Source organism: Symphalangus syndactylus, chromosome 5 (genome assembly GCF_028878055.3).
Source record: "Symphalangus syndactylus isolate Jambi chromosome 5, NHGRI_mSymSyn1-v2.1_pri, whole genome shotgun sequence".
Classification (NCBI taxonomy): domain Eukaryota; kingdom Metazoa; phylum Chordata; class Mammalia; order Primates; family Hylobatidae; genus Symphalangus; species Symphalangus syndactylus.
The window spans coordinates 7,299,172-7,314,626 of NC_072427.2; the positions used below are offsets into that span (position 1 = coordinate 7,299,172).

Here is a 15,455-nt window from a genome sequence, read left to right on the forward strand (position 1 = left end):
TGAATCTCTGTTCTGCTGCCGACCCACCATGTGACCTTCAACCAGTAGCCTAATCTCCTGGAGGCTTAATTTCCCCTTCTGTAAATTGGGCTGTTCACATCACTTTCAATGGTCATTTTGAGACTGAGTGAACTGGTAAGTGGTAAAATTCACTTAGTGCCACACCTGGCAGAAGAAGATGCTTAATCGATGTTAGTTCCCTCCTTCCCTGTGTCCCTCCAGTGCTCACCCTCAGCTGTACAAAGAGATCCTGGCTGTGACTAAGTTGAAGACTTCTATTGTCTCCTCGCTGAGTGTTCTCATCTCCAGAGTAAATACATTCAAGCTAAGTCAACAAATGTACTTTGATCTTCTTGTGTACTTACTCTCTACTTTGCTGTAGGAGAGATTTTGCTCTGTCACTGAACCCGTAATTATTACAAAGTGGGGGGAAAATATATTTCCCTCACCCGCAAGACTCACCCCATCCCCAAGAGCTGGGATTCCACACTCAGACTCCTCCCAGGGTTTGAAGTTGAGTGTTCAGATGATGGGGTCTGCCTGCAGAAATAGAAGTATCTCTCATCCTTTTCACTAGTCATCAAGCTTTCTCTAGGAAATATTACACATTTTACAAATCCAAGGGGACAGGCCCAGTTAGATAAAAGTCTGCCAGCTCTGGCTCTGGCTACATCTATTGACAGCTTGATTGGCACTGAGGAATCTGTGCTTTCCCCCACACACACACACAAGGCACCAGGATGGAACAGCTGCTCTGTGCCTTGGCAGGGGTTGAGGTCCTTGGTCTTGTGGATGAGATTTTTTTCTTTTTTTTAATTAATGACCTTGTTCAATGTGGGATATTAGAAGTTTTTTGTTTGTTTTTAACCCGGTCCAACATGCCAGCACCCCAAGGGATTTGGGGATATTAAACATTCCTCCTCAGCTTCAAGATGACAGTTGATAAATGTAACCATAAGATACTGAAAAGAACAAAGGACGTGAGGGGAAATGCAAGCCCTGGGGAGATGAATAAATCATGAGGAGGAGTGAGTGTGGTCAAATTATGGAGCCCCAGCGAGGCCCGTTACTTGATCTCTTGCAGAAATCCAGGAGAGGCAGGCAGGATGCCTATAATTCTGTTAACTGTGATTCCTAGTCCTTAAATGCTCTCAGATGCATGTAACGGGGTAGTTATATTCCCTTAGCAAATGAAGCATTGTTTGAAAATTGTGAACAATGGTTGAATTTGGAAAGACAGTGTAGTCTAATCACTAGCTTTGTCAACTTCCTTTGCACTCACTCCCTAAGGAAGCCTCACTGCCCAGCATGTGCTGTGGTTCTCAATCTGTGTCACCCTGAGCCCTCATGTTCCATGGAGGTTCTTCTGGGGCAGCCAGCTGGAAGCAGGTAGTCAGACTTCCAGGCCCCTCCACCTGCTTCTGTGAGAGCAGCTGTTCTGCTCTTTCCTGCTGTGTATATTGAGAACCACAGAAGGTTTTGTTTGGGTTCTTCTGCTCCAGAAAAGAAACTTGAAAATCAGTGGTGCCATGGTGTTTGCATCCTTTTACAAGTTGCTTCGTTCACTCAGTGGTATGTTTTTGAAATATAACCATGTTAACATATGTAGATGGAGTTCAATCAAGAACTTGTAGAATAAACCACAATATGTTCATTGTAGAATAAACCACAATATGTTCATTCCCCTGCTGATAGATATTTACGTGGTTCCCCATTTTTTACCATCTCAATTAATGCATCAGTGGAGGGCATTTTCAACACAGGCAACAGGCGGTGCCCATTAAGCTGGACAAGAAGGGAAGGACAGCAGGAGGGTTGGATGACTAGTGAGAGTGTCAGGGGGCGGTGGAGTAGATGTGCATGGAGGCAATAGATCTAGGACCCCCCAAGAGCCAAAATGGGTCTGTGAGCTGGAGGATGCAGTGGTAACACTGAGTGAGTGATGATGAAGTCTGGAGTGTGACCCAGGGACTGGGCACCTGAGAGTAAGGAGGAAAGTAAGTTTGTCAGAAACCTGAGAGGCCAAGGTATTAGCTGGGTCATTTGCTGGACATTTCCGTTTGGTCCTTCAGCTACACTCTGCATCCTTCTCAGCCCTACTCTGTGCCCCAGAGGCTGACCTTTAATTACCATCTCAGTGCCCTTTCCCTCAGACTGAGAGATACACAGCCTGGACCAGGGAAGATATGGAGACAGAGCATCCACTCCTCCAGCCCCTCCCCTCAAGGTGCCTGCAGGTAGGCTGCGTCTCTACTGAAACCCACTGCTCATTTCCCTACAATTCTTCTTTCTGGTTATAGCAAATGCCCCCGGCACCTTGTCTTGGGACCCAGCACGCTCATCTTGGGTTTCCTGCATGGCAGGAATCATTTTATTGACCTCTTTTCCTCTATTAACCTGTTTACACGTGCCATCTCTTTCCTGCCTGATTGAGTACAGGCCAATCTCATGGATACTGAAATCTTGGGAAATGATGACAAGAGTAAGGGTAGATAGGAAGTTAGTTAGCTGGGTGCAAAAACCTAGTGAGGGGCGGTGTCTGTAAATCTGCATAAAATACAAACTATCCTACATTTTTGTAGTTCACATGTGAGCTCCTTTAAAACTAAAATTCCTGCCTAATTTTTCAGGGGAATTCCTACTGTTAGCACAATATCTGGCATGCAGAAAGCATTTAAAAATTAAAATAAATTGAATTGAGTAGGACTGAATTAAATTAAATGAAATTAAATTGAATTTTACTGAATAAATTAGATGCTAATTTTGCACGTTTTAGACATCATGGGTGTCCCCCCATCAAACCCCCTTCCCTCTAGCGTATGGTTTTTAAAAGCTTCATGAACATCAAATAAATTACATTAGGGATTGAGTTTCTGAAGTGAATAATGAATAATAAATGTTTGCTTATGTTAGCATCTCATGTAGAAAAATGTTTAAGTCATGATAAATTGAGATCCCTTTAAGCTTTCAGGACCCACTTTCTTTTTTTATTTTTTGAGACAGAGTCTTGCTCTGTCACCCAAGCTGGAGTGCAGTACATGATCACGGCTCACTGCAGTCTTGATCTCCCAGGATTAAGTGATCTTCCCACCTCAGTGTCCTGCATAGCTGGGACTACAGGTGTATGCCGCCACCCCTGGCTAATTTTTTTTATTTTTTAGTAGAGATGGGGTCTCACTATGTTGCCCAGGCTGGTCTCAAACTCCTGAGCTCAAGTGATCCTCCTGCCTCGGCTTCCCAAGGTGCTGAGATTATAGGCATGAGCCAGCACGCCCAGCCTGACTCATTTTCTTGATATTGTGTGTATTTTACTCTTGGAAAACTTTGCTTTGTCTCCATGGCAAAAAAACAACTTACGCTGGTTTCAGAACACGTAATTATTCATTTGAAAATAATTTTGTTAGACACATATCTATTAACATTTTCTTGAATTTATAATATTGAATAGAAAGAAACAAAATATAAAATCTTTCTTGTTTTGGTGTTAATCTAAAATGCTGTATGTCTTTGCATCGTATGAGTTAAAGCTTTTCTGGCATTACACAGTGATTGTTTTCTCCAAATAACAGATCGTAGAGATAGGAGTAGAGATAGGAGTAGAGATAGGAGTAGAGATAGGAGTAGAGATGATAGGAGTAGAGATGATAGGAGTAGAGATGATAGGAGTAGAGATAGGAGTAGAGATAGGAGTAGAGATAGGAGTAGAGATAGGAGTAGAGATAGGAGTAGAGATGATAGGAGTAGAGATGATAGGAGTAGAGATAGGAGTAGAGATGATAGGAGTAGAGATAGGAGTAGAGATAGGAGTAGAGATAGGAGTAGAGATGATAGGAGTAGAGATAGGAGTAGAGATAGGAGTAGAGATGATAGGAGTAGAGATGATAGGAGTAGAGATGATAGGAGTAGAGATGATAGGAGTAGAGATAGGAGTAGAGATAGGAGTAGAGATAGGAGTAGAGATAGGAGGGAAACAAAGTAAACGTGGCTCAATTTGCATGTGGTATTTTTTTGGTGGGAGTGGGTATTTCCTCTCTTTTTTCCTTTCTGCAAACACTACACAAGCAATAATTTGACTCTATCCCTGTGGCTCCTATTGTCTAGGCATACATGAAGTTGAATTTCATAGTGCCCATTATTTGAAAAACATTTCAAGTCAGAGCTTAAGATTGGGCCTTTCATGCCAAATCAAGGACAGTGGCTAATTTGGGGTTGCCAAAATCACATACTCAATTCTTTATATTCTATAATCAGAAATGTTGTTTTAAAGCAAAGGGTATTGTTGGCACTTAAGAATAAGAAATTCTGACTATTCCAATGCAGCAATAAAAATTATTACCTGCAATCTTATTTTGGAGTAGCCCCATCATAAAAAGTCCAGAGCTAGTAGCTCAGCAGATTTTAACATGTGACAAGTAAGGTGACAGTCTAGAATCAAAGATTCTATCTCTGCCCTGATTATAGTCTCAGAAATGCATTCGGCTGGTCACAAGAGGAGGAAGTACTGCATGGTCCAGACTAGAATGCTCAACTGGGATGACTTGATCTCCTGTGCCAGCTGCCATGGATGAATCACAGCTCCTGAGGACTGAATCGGGGTTCCCTGAGGAGTGTGCTGGCATCAGTTAGTGATGTCTCCCACCACTGGCCAGGGTGGGGGGAATGGCAGCACTCAGGACATGATAGAAACTGCAGAATTTGAAGTTAGAGGATCAGAGTCAGACTCTTATCTCTGTCTCTTATTTGCTGTGAGATATCGTAATCACCCATTCAGCAATCTTAGTTTTCTCATGTATAAAATGAAGATAACAATTATCAAGAAAATTAAAATGGTATCACAAATAAAAAAGAATTAAAGTGCAGCTTACATCTTATGAATTGCTAGTGTGTTTTGCCTGTCCCAATCTAGTGTTTTCTTTTTTTAAACTCATGGCATTTTTATCTTTTTGTGTGAATGTGTGTGTGTGTGTGACAGGGTCTTGCTCTGTCACCCAGGCTGAAGTGCAGTGGCATAATCATAGCTCATTGCAGCCTCAATCTCCCGGGCTCAAAGCAATTCACCCACTTTAGTCCTCCCGAGTAGCTGGGACTGCAGGCACATGCCACCACGCCCAGCTAATTTTTGTATTTTTTGTAGAGACACGGTTTCACCATGTTGCCCAGGCTGATCTTGAACTCCTGACCTCTGGCGATCTACCAGCCTCAGTCCCCGAAAGTGCTGGGAGTACAGTTGTGAGCCACCATGCCTAGCCTACTCATGGCATTTTAGTATTCTGTCACTCTTTTGGCAATTAATTGTGAACTACCTACTGACTCACATTAGTGTATTATCTGACTTCACCATATTTTATTTTTTGTACTGCCCACACTTTCTAGCCCATGCCACTCCTACAGTAGGCGATCCTAAGTATGAATGAATGTAGACATGTTACTAATAGTATTTTAAAACTCCAAATGCTGACAGGGAGATGAGTAGTTACTTTTTATTTGAAAGCATGTATTTTGCATTGTTATTTGAAAGGACTATTGTGATTTTATGTTCATAAGATCATAGTTTTTTGTTCGTTGTTTAAAAACTTTTTTTTTTTTTTGAGACAGAGTCTCTGTCACCCAGGCTGGAGTGCAGTGGTGCAATCTCGGCTCACTGCGACCTCCATCTCCCAGGTTCAAGCGATATTCATGCCTCAGCCTTCCAAATAGCTGGGACTATAGGCATGCACCACCACACCCGGCTAATTTTTATATTTTTAGTAGAGACGGGGTTTCACCATGTTGTCTAGGCTGGTCTTGAACTCCTGACCTCAAGTGATCCACCTGCCTTGGCCTCCCAAAGTGCTGGGATTACAGACATGAGCCACCAAGCCTGGGCAAAAACATTTTGGTGGACTTTATTTTCAAGGAACTGAGCTGCTTTCTGTGCTTGGGCAGCTCCCCTGAGCAAGTTTGTAGAGGGTGCAGGCAAATGGGCTTGGTGGCACAGGCACAAAGGAGGGGTCTGTATTTCTGTGGGGAGACTGCTGACACCCACGGGTAGGTCCCACTTTTGGGGCTGACTGGCAGGCAGGGCACTGGGCTTGCCCGCTTTCTCTGCACAGCATTGACACCTTCTATCCATCTCTTTACTTCTTGTAACTCCCCCTTCCTTTGCTGACACTGGGCTCAAAGGATCATAGACGTTTAATGATTTGCTTAGTGACAGGCCCTGGCTATAGCATTGAGCCATCTGGATTCATTGTCCAGTGTTCCCTCCACTACTCAGTCCTTTTAAAATCCAGCTCTCCTGCAAGTTGATTTCACTTCCACATAAATAATTTCTTCTAGCTTGCTGGAAAGTTCCTTGGCTTTCTGCTTATCTCTGCAAGGACAGTTAGTTCCCTGTTGCTGCTGCCAAGTATGTAAACAACATGTTTCTTCTTTCTGTGGTGACAGGCACATCTCATCATCCTGAGTAGAAGCCCCTCTCAAGTGGAGGCAGCAGACTCCGCACACATCGTCGCCCACGCTGCTGTCGCTTCAGGGAGACACGAGCACCATGGTGAGAAGAATCCTTTTCTCTTCCTGTCTCACAGGCACCTGGGTCTGTAAACGAGCTGCCTTCTAGGTGGGTTAACAGGTGGACAGAGCCACGACACAGGCCCGCCACAGAGCCTTCCTTGTTTTATCTGATCATCTGCAGCTATGCTACTCTGCTGCTTTCCTCGGAGTCCTTTGGTTTCTCTCCCCTTCTAGCCTTCTTCTAGTCTTTTATTCTTAAATACAGCTACTTTCTATCCAAATGTTAGCTGTTAAGGGCCCCAGAGCATCTGTACTGGGCTTACGGGAAATCTGCTCTGCTTTCAAAGGTGATCTATTTTTAAAGATTGTTGTGGCAACAGCTCAGCCTCTGGGCCAGCCGGCCTCCAGACACTGTCAGGGCTGAACTTTCCATCAGGATGAACTTACACGGCTTCAGGATTCCAAAAGGAAGTTGCCATTTATGGCTTTTTCTTGCGGTTTTTCTTATCGCCGCATAATAGGTAGAGCATCAAGCTTCAGGAATTATTTAATCCACCATCCTGGGCTCAGAGCATACAGAGCATACAATGTGCCTCCATTGGCAGAAAACACATAGTACTAATGATTTTTTTTTTTTGGTCATAATATTCAGAAATGGAGTACAATTCATAAAGAAGACCTAGGGTGTATTCCAAGATATCAGATAAAAATAATTACGTACTGAATAAAATAAGGTCCACTGTGCTCAAAAGCATAAAATCAATATCTGGAAGGCATGGGGCTGATTCAGGAAGCAGAAGTCAGGCTAAAATGAGGCCAGCACATGGGAGAAGGTGAAGGGAAAGCTTCAGTGAACAGCCTGGTCCGAAAAGATCCATGGGCCAGGCAGGGAGTTTCAGTCCACAGAGGAACTGATGAAGGGGGCATCGGCATTTATCCATCTGTCCATCTCACCTTGCAGATCTCTCATTCTGGCCTGCTAGAGCTTGAAGCACCTTTTTAGATCTGGAGGAGCCTGTGTAAGGATGGAGAGAGGAGACAGGTGACCTTTCTTGTCCCCGCTCCCTAGAACATTCCACACTAACCATCAGGTTTGTTTGTTGGTGCCTAAAATTCATGTAATAGGAGGAAAGTACTTTCTATTCCATACCTCTTAATAAAACACTTAAAATACATGTTTGATGGAAACTCCTAGAATAGCAAGTCACAAATCTAAATGTCTACAGGAACCAAGCAAGCAATGTGAGTGAAGCAGGTGGTTATCAGAAACCAGCAGCAGCAGCAAGCATAGTTATAAATGGTAGCTAACTGATGGCTGTAGTATGAGAGAGACGAAACAGAGTGGTGAGGACTGTGGCAAACTAAAACCCATACCTGCTACTTAAGCTCCAGCCCCTGGCAGCCATGTGGAAGGGAAGCTTATATTGGCAGAGCTCCTTTTCTAAGAGAAGGTAGAAATTTGGAGTTTTATTGGAGAATCTTCAATTTTTTTTTTTAATTATTTTTTATTTTTTTAGAGACAGCGTCTCAATCTGTCACCCAGGCTGGAGTGCAGTGGCGCAATTATAGCCCACCGCAGCCTCAAACTCCTGGGCTCAAGTGGTCTTCCTGCCTCAGCCTCCCAAGTAGGTGGGACTACAGGTACACACTACTTGCACCCAGCTAATTTAAAAAATTCTTTTTTAGAGACAGAGTCTTGCCAAGGATGGTCTCGAACTCCTGGCCCTAGGCTACCGTCCCATCTTGGCTTCCCAAAACTCTGGGATAACAGGCATGAGCCACCACAGACCCAGCCCAATTTTTAACTGATAGTAACTAACTGAAATATGTTTAAGGCTCTGAGTGAGGCAAAACAAGTGTGAAGACTGGATCTGTGACTTTTGACCTGGAAAGCAAGAGTGTCAGGTTGCTGTCAGATCTTTCCTGTTTTCCTTGGGGGCGTAAACTGGCAGAGTAAGGAGAGGTGGGTCCATTCCTGAATGAATACCAAACAGAGAGGAGGCTAAGGCCAAAAGACCATCTTTTTGCTTGGAGGGATTCTGGTTTCCAGCACTTGACCCAGTGCTCAGTGTAGTGACTGCAGGTATGAATTGAGTGGGACCTAGTGAATCTGTGCCCTAGAATGCTATTGTCCCATAGCTGTGAAGTTAGGCCACTCTGCTTTGCATGACTTACGGAATCAGAGGCAATCCAATTTTAGTTATATATTTTTAAAAAGTTTTCCAGTCTAAATATAGCACTCTATTGCCTTCTCTTAAATTGAAAATGATAATAATACCTGCTTGATACAGATAATAAATATGTGATAATTAAATGACTTCACACAGTTATAATATTAATAGCTACCACTTATATATGGCATACCAGCAATGGTTCTCACCGCACTACATTTATTAATTCAGAAATCCTTGCAACTCGATGAGATAGGTACATTTATCCCCATTTGTTGGATGGAGAAATTGAGGCACCCAGAGATTAGGTAATTTTTCCAAGGGCCCATAACCAGTGAGTGGTAAAGATATGAACCCAGGCAGCCAGCCACCCCCGAGGCTCTTTATGCCATGTCACATTATAGGGTCTGGCACTGCACATGTCTCCTCCCACCTTAGGCCCACCAAAGAATCTGTGGGCAGACAAGGGACACAGGAAGAATGAAGGCAGCCCAGAGAAAAGGGTTTGGAGTGCCAATGGGAAGGCCTGGGGCCCAGGAGCATGCAGAGAATCTCAGCTCCAACCTGCAGCAGCTGAGGACATTCGGTGACATGCACTCAGAAAGCCCACTTGCCAGTCAGAATTGAAATATGTGAGGAACCACTTTGGGAGGCCAAGATGGGTGGATCACATGAGGTCAGGAGTTCGAAACCAGCCTGGCCAGCATGATGAAACCCCATCTCTACTAAAAATACAAAAGTTATCCGGGTGTAGTGGCGCACGCCTGTAGTCTCAGCTACTTGGGAGGCTGAGGCATGAGAGTCACTTGAACCTGGGAGGCAAAGGTTACAGTGAGCCAAGATTGCACCACTGCACTCCAGCCTGGGCAACACAGCAATACTCTGTCTCCAAAAAAAAAAAAAAAAAATGTGAGAAACATAAAGTAGATGGGTAAGAAGACAACTTCTCCCAGGCACAAGGAGTTGGGACTGATAGTTTTACAAACTGGGAAAGGGGGTGGCTTCTGCATTAGGCCTGGAGGATTGGTTGCTTGAAGCAGAAGCAAAAGATGACTGAGAGGCCAGGCCCAGAGGCTCACACCTGGAATCCCAGCACTTTGGGAGGCCGAAGTGGGTGGATCACGAGGTCAAGAGATAGAGACCATCAGACCATCCTGGCCAACATGGTGAAACCCTATCTCTACTAAAAATACAAAAAAATTAGCTGGGTGTTGTGGTGCGTACCTGTAGTCCCAGCTACTCGGGAGGCTGAGGCAAGAGAATCACTTGAACCCTGGAGGCAGAGGTTGCAGTGAGCCGAGATTGTACCACTGCACTCCAGCCTGGACAACAGAGCGAGACTCCGTCTCAAAAAAAAAAAAGAAAAGACGGAGAGACTCAGGAGCAAGCAAGAATCACAATAATGACAGCAACAATGACAGTGACAACCATAGCAGCAGCACCTGGGCACCTCTTGTATGCAGGTGCTGGTACTTCCACAGACATGCTCACTGAATCCTTTTAACAACCCTTGGAGGCAGGACAGGACCTCCCATTTTACAGATGAGTTCATACTGCCACCTCTTCGTACCAGAAGGTACCATGAATCTGAAGGACCTACTGTCTCTACTCATTGTTCTACCCCCAAAAGGACCAAGTCCCCATCAGTCTGTATAGTGCTCCTAGGCAGGCCCTTGTCAGATTCAGCACCTATCAATCAGAAGACACTTGAACTATTTATCACCCTGATGCTGTTAGGAAAAAAGCTTACTGAGGCCTTAAAGGTGAGTAAATGCTAAGTGAGGAGCCAGGGCAGAGAAGCAGTGGGCTAGAAATAAATGCTGATTGTCCTGCAGCATCATGAAGTCCTGGAACAGGTGCAAAAAGGAGCACAAACCTTTGCCCCTAAGGCCTCAAACGAATCACCTAAATGGGCAAATCAGGAGCAATAAAAGCAAGAAGAATTCTCAAACTATTCCTACCCCATGAACATAGTTTAAAAACTGCTGCCATTGAAATCCTTGCGCCCACAGTGGCAGATGTGGGAAAGGCTGGAAAAGAGCTCACCAGGCCAGCACGTGTTGCACATGTGGGGAATCAGCTTCCCTCTAGAAGCAGAAATGCAACAGGCACCACCCAGCCAGGGGCTGCAGCAGGAGCACAGGTGGGTACATTCCCAGTGTTTTTTATGTCACCTCTCTGCTGTCTCCTCACGTGGCCAATGCCCCCACAGCAGGAATGAAAGAAATCTACTGCGGCCTAGGTTTCTCCAGGCCTCTGTTGCCTCCACCAGGGAGAAATAAGAGAGGGCAATTTGCAACTTATCTTTGTGTAGCAACTAAGGGGCAACCAAATCACTCACAGCTCTCAACAGCACAGGACTTTCTGACCTGGACGTTGGTCACTTCTAATTCAGAAGTCCTGGCTGGATCCCAGGAGCAAATCTGCACATTTCACCCAGCACCAAGGGGGAATCTTAGCTCTGCTCTCCTGTGCTTAAACCTGTTTGTACGGGGTAAAAAGACTTTTGGGGGTTGGTTTTGGTTTTGATTTTTGAAGAAAATAATTATTAATGAGAAAAATTTCTCCTTTGAGGATTCTCTGTAGCCTGCCTGCTTGCGTGCAGAATGCCCATTGAAGGCATTGCCCTCTCACTAACAAAACGCCACTGGCCAAGAAGCAAGTGTTTCAGTCTCGACGCACAAGCTGATCCCTTTGCTCTGTGCCTTCCCTGTATTCCTTATGCAGACAAAACTGCCCAAGAAGTCACGAAGGCTTGTGATTGCATAAAGATTCCCAATTCAGGCTCCTGGAATGTCACTAACCTGAGCCTGGCCAGCTTCCCAGAGCAGCCATAGACAAACTTGGTATTAACAGCTTTCCCAGCCCTGCTAAGTGTTCAGGGCATTGGCTTTGTGTTTATAACTCATCTCCTAAAGGATATTGAAATGAAATGGTTCAAAGCCAAGAACATTTCAGCCTTTGAGAGGGCAGAGCCTGCTGAGTGCAGGCGGCCTTGTTTGGAAGTAGCCCCATCTGTGGTCTGGGCTCTTGCAGGCCGGGGAGTTCTGCAGCGTTCAGTGACAGCAGATGGAACGGGCTCTGTCCGGTTAGAGCTTAGGGGGCAGGGGCTGACTAAGTGGATTCCTAAGATATAATTTCCTATGCACAAATATGTATATCTCCCCCACCCCCACTGGTCCTAGCCTCTAGCCACATTTTACACAGTAGACTGGAAAAATGTCAGTATCAGAAGCTGGACACTGCATCTCACCCAGGTCTCCTCTTTTTTACCTTACACGACCCTCCCTTTTCTCAAGTCTTCCCCCTGTGGCCTGCCTTTTCAGCTTGCCCAGTGCTGGGCCCTCCCCACTCCCTGCTCAATGGGTTACTGATGCTCCTTGGGCCCCGTGTGTTCCAGAGAGACCAGAAATCAGTCACACCTGGTATACACAGGCTCTAGGTCTTGTGGGCCCCTGACATGGACACCTGGAAGCAGCCACAGTGAGGTGTCCTTTACCTTCCCATGCTCTTCTTAGCTGTCCCTGCTGCCTCTCTCATGATGCCTCCAATCTGAGCCTCCAAGTGGGGCCTGGTGGTACAGTCAAGTGAGAGTAAGCCATGGCTGGCCATGCCCCAGCTGCCTGTCTCCCTTCAGACTTCCCACTCCCCTGGGCCCCTGTGCGCTCTGAGAGAACCTTCCTCTGTCCCTTCTCAGGGCCCATTTGTTTTTACAAAATGCCCAACCAGCATGAGTTTGGCCTTGCCTTTGAGCTCCCCAAGCAGCACATGTGGCATCCATCCCTGCTCTGTGCCCCACGGGGAGTGAGGGAGAAAGGGGAAGTGAGGGTGCAGTGGAGTGAGGCTGAGGCCCAGAGAAGGAAAGAGATACCCCGTACTCTATTTTCACCAGCATTAGGAGGATCCCTTCTCAGAAACTTCTGGAAGTCACCCTAGAGTAGTCACATCTAGGGGATTGGGGTCCAGGGTCACTCAGCAAGTTAGAGGCCAAGCAAGGCCTAGAATGGAACCCAGGTGCTACCCACTTATCACACTCCAGACCCAGAGAGGGAGTTGCCCCATCCCTACCCCACCCTGCTGAGGGTGCAGGGCTCTGAGCAGCCCTAAAGGACAGGCAGGTAGGGGCTGCAGGGGTTGGCAGCCCTTGGGGCCAGTGGAAGAGGAGGAGAGGAGGCCTGTTCCCCACCCAAGTTTGTGCGTTGGCCCCTCTAGCTGGGGCAGAGCTGAAACCTCATCAAGCTTGCTCACCAACTGCTGTCCCTTCACTGTGTCTGAGAGCAAAGCCTGTCCCTTCATTTCTCTCCTGGGGAGGCTGAAGTGCATGAGCAGCATGATGACCATATTCATGAGGTTCGGGTTTTTCACTTCTGAGCTGGTTTGTAATTTGTGTTCAGAACTTCTTAGAGAAGCCTATGTAACTTATACCCCGACTTGGCTTCAAAAAGGATTTTTAAGGCAGCTTATGGAAAACACATCTATATCACCAAGACAAGTGACAGGAACTTGAGGTTGCTGGAAGCCTTCACTACATGGTGGCCCCAAGTTGTGGTGGTGGAGGGGGGGCTGGTCACTTTCCTGGTGGTGAGGACACTTAAGGCAGGCAGATCCCAATGGCGACCAGGCCCTGTGTGGGCACTCTGCATATTTATACCTTGCGAGCCTCACCTTGTCTGCTGCCATTGGATCACTTCACTTTATGGATGCACACCTGTCCCTAGAGATGGCCACGGACTTCCTTGTATCACACAGCTGGTGAGCAGCAGTCCTGCCACTCCCTGAAGCCATGTCACAGGCCCCTGTCTATGGCATTGTGAAAGTGTTCCTCATGAAGAGGGTCTCCTGTGGGGACCACTGAAGGCTCTGGGGTGAGGAAAGAGTCTCTTCCGGGCTTTATGTGTTCTCAGACTTCCCACGTGGCATCCACAGGCTAGCAGACTCGAACAGCAGCCCCCAGCAGGGTCTACGTAGCTTCGTTGTGTTTCCTGGGTAAAGGAGCTCCTCTGGGTTAGCACCAGGCTAAGATTTGGGACTTTCCATTTTTAAACTCCCTGGGGTCCTTTGCAGTTGGTACAGAGTAGGGACTATTTCCTAAGACTGCTACAAAAGACAATCGTCACATTGTACACAGAGGCCTCCCTCTTAATGAAAGCTGTCCTTACTGTTCCAACTCCTGCCTTAGGACAGCCACAGGAAAATGAACGCAGGGTTACTGGAATTTATTTTAATTAAAAGCCTCCTGACCTCCCCTCCAGTGGGCCACATTGCAGTCCTGCATTCCTCTTGCTCTTGGGATGAAGCCTTGTTTTCTTTTGCCTGTATATGAACATCTCTACACAGAATCTTTCAGGGTCTTTTAGAATGACGTGGCTCCAAGTCCTCAGACAGAGCCATCTGGAGAGACATCAAACCACCCTGCCCACCGAGCCACACCTTCTCCCTGCTCTAACTCACAGACAACCTAAACATTCTGTTAGAGCGAAAATAGAAGATTCATGGCCTTGGAACGCCTGTGCCATTAGGGCTCAGATTTACAAGCTAAGTCATGCTCCTGTGTTTTAGAAAATGACCTCAGCTTCTGCCCAGGCCTTCGGCATCAGATTGCAGATTCTAGAAGTGGCTTTCAAAGGTAGGGATGGCTTTGTGTGAGAGTGCTGAAACTGCTGGCTCTTTGTGAACCCACACCCTGTTTCAGGGCACAAGGTTCAGGCCGGGAGGCGGCAGCCATGACTTCCTGTCCCTCTGGAAATCCTGTTGTCACTTGTCCCAGGTGGAGATAGACTAGGATGTCCATTGGAAGCAGGAGAATAAACTGCTTCTCAGGAAGTGACCCCTTTGCTTTAGTAATAGGATTCAATTTGCCCTCCCCTCAAAGACTGCTCATGTGGATTTAGTTCTCAAAGTTAATATGGAGGTGAGGGGGTTGGGGGGAATAAGTCAGGATCTTGCAATAAAGGAGCTTTCTTGTATCCCAGATAAAGATAAAAGTGGTTTGAAATCTATAGACAGGGAAGGTGCACACATGGACGCACTAGACCTTCCTCTGTTCCTAAGCTCTAGGCCATTCTAATATACAGGGGTCCTAACCTGAGTTCACAGATGCCTGATGTATGGTTGGCTTGCATGTGACAACATCTGTCTGGGAACCCTCTATATGGCTTTATCCTCCTGTGACTAGAGACCTACCAGGAACAAAAATGGGAAAAGCACAAAACCTTAAAGAAGCCAAGGACTTAAAGGAAGAAAGAGAGCGGCGACTTGAGGAGGCTGCCCCCAGAGGCAGATTCCCAGGCAGGGCCCATGTCCGTCTGCCCACCACAACACCTGGCCTTCTGTCCCTTCCATAGCCACGTTGCCTTCATGTAAGGAATACGCTCCTTCCGCACTCTTCTCCCTTCCTTCCTCCCTCGCACCCATTCCCTCTTCCGGAGGGAGTGTACTCTTCCACCTACACTAACAAGCATCCTCTTTGGAAAATATGACTGGGTGTCCCTAAGTCTGAGGTTAGGAGCCATTTGCACATTAGTTGGAATTGAACCCTGCAGCGTCCTCCCTCAAAGCTTCTCTGTGAGCTGAGCTGCACTGAGGGAAAGGAGCATGCCATTCTCGGGTTGAGAGGACCAGCCCAAATGGGGTGCTTTTCGGGGCAGTTAGGGGAAGGAATCCTGGGAGGTGGGAGAACATTACAAAGAAAAGGGCTAGAAAGATGTGAGGTGCAGCTGTGTCCACCCCTGCCAGGGAGATCGGCTCCTCCCCAGGAGAGGGCAGGGAAATGCTCCCTAAGCCCTTTTGGCC

General features: G+C 46.4%; 1 protein-coding gene across 7 annotated transcripts in view; it reads left to right on the forward strand.

Annotated features, from left to right (window-relative positions):
* The window catches only part of TTC23 (tetratricopeptide repeat domain 23), a 113,882-nt gene that overhangs the window by 68,282 nt on the left and 30,145 nt on the right, over window positions 1-15,455 (forward strand). For 5 of the 7 annotated variants that reach the window (XM_063640068.1, XM_055277106.2, XM_055277103.2 and 2 more), the window contains exon 7: window positions 6,427-6,532. In XM_063640068.1, the coding sequence (XP_063496138.1) occupies window positions 6,427-6,532 (106 nt within the window). Of the gene's footprint in view, window positions 1-2,138; window positions 2,238-6,426; window positions 6,533-15,455 lie in introns of all 7 variants that reach the window. The other 2 variants (XM_063640066.1, XM_063640067.1) reach the window with 1 other exon arrangement.